General features: G+C 47.5%; 1 protein-coding gene across 1 annotated transcript in view; it reads left to right on the top strand.

The window, feature by feature from the left end:
* Positions 1–7,500, top strand: part of dync1i1a (dynein cytoplasmic 1 intermediate chain 1a) — a 71,286-nt gene that overhangs the window by 35,523 nt on the left and 28,263 nt on the right. The window contains exons 7-10 of the mRNA XM_080787067.1: positions 738–833; positions 3,443–3,620; positions 5,607–5,706; positions 7,402–7,498. Of these exons, the coding sequence (XP_080643193.1) occupies positions 738–833; positions 3,443–3,620; positions 5,607–5,706; positions 7,402–7,498 (471 nt within the window). The remainder of the gene's footprint in view (positions 1–737; positions 834–3,442; positions 3,621–5,606; positions 5,707–7,401; positions 7,499–7,500) is intronic.

Genomic DNA, 7,500 nt, shown 5'->3' with positions numbered 1-7,500 from the left:
CCCTTTATCATACAACAACAGCTGTGGGTGCGGCTTCAGGTCAGGTGTATCATCACCGCCCACCTTGAAAACCAGGCGTACTTAATGAAGTGGTGGGCGTGGCCACATTTAAAAACATAATTTTACCACTTTTTGTATACTTTTTTGAGAAAGATCTTTCTCCTATAAATGATCTGATGATCATGTTTTAGTGGGGGGGGGGGGGGGGGGGATCACGACACTCCATCTTTAAGTCTTTTTACAGCTTGGAAAAGCTGTCAATAAACAGACACTGCAACTAGTCGTTGTACTTTCTCACATTCTCCCTATTGTGCTATCGTGCTTCTATCGTCTGGCACGCACGCATGCACGCACGCACACACACACACGCACGCCCTCACGCACACACGCACGCACGCCATCACGCACACACGCACGCACACAAACAAAGGACACAGACACAGATGCACTTGTTTTCTTTATATTGGTATAGCCAAGCTGTAAATGACGTTTCATGTCAGTCTTGTTTTCCTCTCTCTCTCTCTCTCTCTCTCTCTCTGTCTCCGTGTGACTCATGTGGTCTGTGGGTTAGTCAGGTGTGCTGTTGCATGTCTGGGAGTGATTACGTTGGTATAAGGAGGAGGAGGAGGAGGAGGTATTTTTTCTAAAAGGGCAAAGGAAAACTGGGACAGCTGTCAATTAACATGACATTTTCTCCTTTCTTTCTTTCCTTTTCTTTCTTTCTTTCTCCCTCTCAGTAGAGGAGGAAGAGGAGGATGAGGAGCTGGCCGAGGTGAAGCCAGGCCCAGAGGCAGAGCCGCAGGATGAAGATGACGGCAAGGAGAACAAGGAAGGTATACGAGAGATGATGAAGACGGTCCTGTTTCAAGCATTATGCTATTTATAGCTGTTGAAAAATAGCAGATCTACAAGCTCGTATAGCGAGCATGTATAGGTCTGCTATTTTTGAAAAATCGCGAAAATATGGCGCAAATCTTTGAATGTATATTCTTTCATCATTCATCATTTATTTAACTCACGACCATGATCACATGGTTTGGAGCACATAAAAGTATACAATCAGAAGTATACAATACATTACAGATTTCACGATATACATAGACATATCGGAAGGCTTTCCCTATTTGTGCAGTGGAAGAACATTTTTCAGAAAAGCACCCAATTTATAGATTACTTTTTGTTTTTCAGATTTTAGTAATGCAATTAATTTAAACATAGAAGGGTGGGTAAAAAAATACAGTGGCAGGTATTTTTGCCTGAAATTCATAATGTCAGTATTCTTGCATTCCAACAGAACATGATACTCATCTCCAATTTTGGCATCATTACATAGGTTACAAATCCTCTGACTTCTTTCCAATCCTTTATATCTACCGATGACCTTTGGAATTCTTGTGTTGTTTAGCCTAAGGTTGTCAGAGTGAACACTTTCAGAGTGAACACTTTTAACTCAAACCTTTGCTTCTGGGAGGGGGGAGGGGGGGGGGGTCCCTGGAACAACATATTTTCAGATGTGGGTCGGAGGCCAAATACGGATAATTCTGGGGGTCCTTGACATGAAAAAGGTTGAGCACCGCTGACGGGTTTTTCTGAAAACTGTCATGATTCAGAAGACATTTGTATAGAATTAGGTCTAAATTGGTTATTTTAAAGGACATTTCACAGCTGGATTAGAAGCTCCAGTCCCGCCCCCTTTAATTAAGGAAAGAAAAGATCATTTCCCATTCATTTTCCCCCCATAGATTGTTTCAGAAAGTATTCATTTAAAGACGCCTCGGACAAAGCCAAACTCGCCCAAACAACGTCTATATGGGAGAGAAAAAAAATTAATGGGAAATTATCTTCCGGGACGCTCGTCGTCGATGGGCGGGACTGCAACGCTCTATACGGCCACCAACCTCCCCTCCTCCACACACACACACACACACAGACAGACAGACAGACAGACAGACAGACGCACGCGCGGCCGCGCGCGTTAGATGTCCGGTTCATGAAACGACGGCGGCTTGCATTGCGTGTGACACAGTGATGACCGGTGGCGTTATCAGATGGCACTGGGGACGACAGAGGGGGGACGACAGAGGGGGGGCTACGTGGGACGGCACGGGGCGGCGGGGGTGGGGGTGAGGACGGGGTCGCGGAGCTGGGGCGGGGCCGTGCTTATCAGCGACACTCTGCCACATTCAGGGGTCGACCAGTGATTAAAAACCTGTCAGTGGATGCCCCCCCCCCCCATTCCCACCCCTCCACGGCCCTTACATCAAAGTGTGTGTGTGTGTGAGGGGTTTTGGGGTAAATAATGCGTGGTTTTGTGGCGACAAGGAGCAGGGTTAAAACACAGCACAGAGACACACACGCACGCACGCACGCACGCACGCACAGACAAACACACACAACACACAGTCACAGACCTATATGAGTCAGAGGAACAGGCACGCGCGCACGCACAAACACTGCACATACGTACGCAGTCATTTTGTCTCCGTGGCTTATTAGAAGGTCCCGGGCCTTTGATCTTTTTTCTGCACACTTGATTCACTGGCTCCTTATTCTGACAACTCATATAACGATAATACAAAGGAGGGGATCAAAGTGAAGGGCCAGGGGAAAGCTCCGAGCCTCCGCGTGTACGAGCGTGTGCGTGTGTGTGTTTGTATCTTGGGGACAGTGACATTAAAGAGTGGACGCCATGCTGTGTGCAGCCGTTACGTTCAAAGGGAGGGGCGGGTCGGGGTCGCATGAGGCTTTGTTTGTCTCTTGTTTATGAAGTTCTGTTATACCGTGTGTACCTTTTTTTATTAGTGGAAAAAACGCATTAGGGAAGCGCCTGTGCTTTGTTATGTACCGTATCCACACTTTTCCTGGGCTGTGTGTGCGCCTCCAGTTCCTGTCGATTTGATCCAATGAAAGCCAATGAAACTGGTCAGATGACCAATGATATCCAATGAAATCAACAGGAACTGGAGCACACACAGCCCAGGAAAAGTGTGTATACCGGACGTGTGTCTGATATGGAAGTGAAATCCACTGTTAGATCCGCGCTGCGCGTATAGGAATCAACATGTACTGTACAGTACAGTACAGTACACCCACGGTTCCACAAAGTGGGGTCCGACCGCACGCAGACCCCTGTACTGTGTGTGGGTCCGCGACGCATATATAGCCAGGGGGGGTCCGCAAAATACATACATAGGATATTTTTAGTTTTCTATTTTTTTAAATTTTTCGAGGTCAGGCCTAAATGGGTTAATCATATTCAATCATTCAAGGGCTGTGTGTGTGTGTGTGTGTGTGTGTGTGTGTGTGTGTGTGTGTGTGTGTGTGTGTGTGTGTGTGTGTGTGTGTGTGTGTGTGTGTGTGTGTGTGTGTGTGTGTGTGTGTGTGTGTGTGTGTGTGTGTGTGCGCGCGCGTGCGTGTGCGTGTGCGCGCGCGTGTCCTCCAGGCGTCTCGTCGGCCGTGCTGCAGCGGGAGCTCACGGAGGAGGAGAGGCAGCAGATCCTGCACTCGTCCGAGTTCCAGAGCTTCTTCGACTGCGGCATCCGCGTGATGGAGCGCGCCCTCGCCGAGGAGAGGGACCTCTTCTTCGACTACAGCGGCGGAGACCTGGACGACAAGGAGGGGTGAGGAGGAGGACGGAGGGATAGAGGGAGAGAGAGAGGGGTCCATTTGGAACCCACTCGAGGAGTGTTTCCAGTGAGCACAATAACACACAGCGGCGGAGACCTGGACGACAAGGAGGGGTGAGGAGGAGGACGGAGGGATTAGGGAGAGACTCAAGGACACTTTTGAGACCCACTGGGTGTAGCAGAGTGTTTCCAATGAGCCAACACGCACCCTGCCTCTGTTTGACCGGAGCGGAACAGCAGAGCCTTCGTTAGTATCATCGGTAACACCTGTGAATTTAGGAAGTATATATAGGGAAGGTGCCCAAGTTCTTTCCAAAACGGCCGTGTGTGTGTGTGCATAGAGCTCCAGTTTGCATTTATTTTATAGCTTGCCGTCCCACAATGAGACGGTATATAGAAATACCATTGTTTGTGTGCGTTCGTTCGTTCGTGTGCGTGCGTGCGTGCGCTCACTTGCGTGCCTAGAAGTATATAAGAAATGCACCCCCAAAGCTCCCAAACAACAGAGTGACTCATGCTCGGTGGTGTCAATCCCGAGAGCTTCCTTTGATGTCAGGGGCTGTAACCAAACCACATCTTCCCTGAGATGATGTCACGCTCTCTCTCTCTCTCTCTCTCTCTCACACACATACAAACATTCTCACGTTCAGTTCAAAAAGGGATTCAAATCTTCACCATCTCTGTGGGATGGGGTCAGATACCCTGCAGGCTAGCGTGTGTGAAGAGAGCACTGTCCCCTCCGGTCACCGCAACGGGTTCCTCCGTAATGGCACGGGGGTTATCAAAGCCTTTGGTTGACAACACCAGTGCTGATTTCGTCGACTAATACTAAAACTAAAATAAATGTTCGTCGACTATACCTTTTTTTCACTGACGGAAACTAAATGAAAGCTAAGCTATGGTGACTAAAACTATGACTAAATATTATTGACAATTTCCTCAACAAATAAAAACTAGACTAAAATGTTAGGAAGGGACAATAGTGGACAAGAGATCCACTATAAGTCATTTTATACTTGGTTGCATGTTGAAAATAGCTGATCTACAAGCTCACGTGAGCTTGTAGATCAGCTATTTATTCATCAGCAAGTGTAAAATCAGCCATTACGACGGCATCAAGGCAAAAATACATTTTCGTCGACTAAATCAACTGTACATTTTGTCGAAGTGATTTCACTTAATTCAAATATCACTTATTTCTTTGTTTTGTTGTGATAATCCTCCCTACTATAGAGAGTGTGCTGACCATATAATGAGTTCCTCCCTGTCCCCAGTTAACCCCTGGGGGTCAAAAAACCTTAGGTTTCGTTTTTGGTTCTCTATCCTGATTGGATGAAAGGCTGGGTCCCAAGGCAAAAACGAAACCTAAGGTTTTTTGAGTGAAATCACTTACTCTACCTTTAAACTACATTAAAACTATTCAAAAGATTATGACTAAAACTAAAATCTAAATTTGCTGTCAAAAACAACACTGGTTGACACTAGCAGTAGTGGAAAGTAACTAAGTAGATTATTTCTTAACGGGATAGTTCACCATTTTTGAACTTAAGTTGTATGAAATACTTGCCATTAATATAGTGGTTGTAACTGTATTTATTGATTGCCCGAGTCCCATGGTGGGAGTTCTGCTCTGGTCTTGGTGGATATTAAGCAGTTCCTCTCATTTTGTGGGGGGCCCCAGTGCCACACATTAAATGTATATTAATTCACAAAACTAGCGTCATTTGTATTGTTGAACTATTTCTAAAAAGCACAACTTTCGTTCAACTCTGACCCCTCTATCACATGGAATTATTTTTTGGGGCAGAAAAAACATAATTCTGTGTCATAGAGGGGTAAAACATTTACGAAAGTTGCACTTTATGGTAGAAATAGGTCAACAATACAAATCACTGCCCAATCACCCCAACCCAATCACCTTTCTTGCTTGATCAGGAAGTTAACCATTGACCGTGGTCTCCCCATTGGCTCTCCTTCCAGAGACTCGGCGGGTGGATCCAGTCTGTCGTTAAGCAGGCTCTTTTACGACGAACACTGGTCCAAGCATCGCGTCATCACCTGCCTCGACTGGTCCCTCCAGGTAATAACAACACTGGTCCTTCACCTGCCTCCACTGGTCCCTCCAGGTAATAACAACACTGTTCCTTCACCTGCCTCCACTGGTCCCTCCAGGTAATAACAACACTGGTCCTTCACCTGCCTCCACTGGTCCCTCCAGGTAATAACAACACTGTTCCTTCACCTGCCTCCACTGGTCCCTCCAGGTAATAACAACACTGGTCCTTCACCTGCCTCCACTGGTCCCTCCAGGTAATAACAACACTGGTCCTTCACCTGCCTCGACTGGTCCCTCCAGGTAATAACAACACTGGTCCTTCACCTGCCTCCACTGGTCCCTCCAGGTAACAACAACACTGGTCCTTCACCTGCTTCGACTGGTCCCTCCAGGTAACAACAACACTGGTCCTTCACCTGCCTCGACTGGTCCCTCCAGGTAATAACAACACTGGTCCTTCACCTGCCTCGACTGGTCCCTCCAGGTAATAACAACACTGGTCCTTCACCTGCCTCGACTGGTCCCTCCAGGTAACAACAACACTGGTCCTTCACCTGCCTCGACTGGTCCCTCCAGGTAATAACAACACTGGTCCTTCACCTGCCTCCACTGGTCCCTCCAGGTAATAACAGCACTGGTCCTTCAACCTGCCTCGACTGGTCCCTCCAGGTAATAACAACACTGGTCCTTCACCTGCCTCGACTGGTCCCTCCAGGTAATAACAACACTGGTCCTTCACCTGCCTCGACTGGTCCCTCCAGGTAATAACAACACTGGTCCTTCACCTGCTTCGACTGGTCCCTCCAGGTAATAACAACACTGGTCCTTCACCTGCCTCCACTGGTCCCTCCAGGTAATAACAGCACTGGTCCTTCAACCTGCCTCGACTGGTCCCTCCAGGTAATAACAACACTGGTCCTTCACCTGCCTCCACTGGTCCCTCCAGGTAATAACAACACTGGTCCTTCACCTGCCTCCACTGGTCCCTCCAGGTAAAGGGGGCGTTGCCCTGTGTGAACTAACCGGCTCGTTTTGCAAGTTAGAGATTTTGTATTATTAAAGGACCACCTCACCACTTTTCAACCTATCTTCATGTAATTCGTCCTCATTAATGTCCATGATAAAATACCACAATTTATTTTCCTACTCTATATGTCTCATAGGAGGGCTGTGGGCAGTTCAGAAACCGTCCACCAGTGACATCATCGATGGGGAATCCAAGCTAATAGAAACCGTATAGGCTTTCTATTCCTGAATAGTTGCAATGCGATAATTGAAGCCTAACGATGATGTCACTGGTGGACGGTTTCTGAACTGCCCACATCCCTCCTATGAGACATATAGAGTAGGAAAAAAACTGGTATTTTATCATGGACATTAGAGAGGACCAATAATTGCGAACGCAATGAGCACTTACTACGAGTAAGACGCGCAAACACGGGAAGCGAATGCAGCTCGTACATATTTGGGTTTTGGACGGACAGACAGACAGACAGACATGATCTGCAGGGTCTCAGCTGCGTTCGCTTCCCGCGTTTGCGCGTCTTACTGGTATAAAGAAAAGTGGCGAAAGTGGTCCATTTTCAAAGCTAAATTACTAAAAAAAATCATGTTATCAACTCCCACCAGGAGATTTGACATTTTGCTCCTCTCCTCTCCTCTCCTCTCCTCTCCTCTCCTCTCCTCTCCTCTTCCCCCCCCCCCCCCTCCCCCATGCAGTACCCAGAGCTACTGGTGGCTTCGTACAACAACAACGAAGATGCGCCCCATGAGCCGGACGGCGTGGCCCTGGTCTGGAACATTAAGTTTAAGAAGAGC

Source organism: Protomyctophum bolini (genome assembly GCF_963924005.1).
Source record: "Protomyctophum bolini genome assembly, chromosome: 17".
Taxonomy (NCBI): domain Eukaryota; kingdom Metazoa; phylum Chordata; class Actinopteri; order Myctophiformes; family Myctophidae; genus Protomyctophum; species Protomyctophum bolini.
The sequence above is the reverse complement of the archived record's forward strand: the minus strand, read 5'-3'. Positions and strand labels throughout refer to the sequence as shown.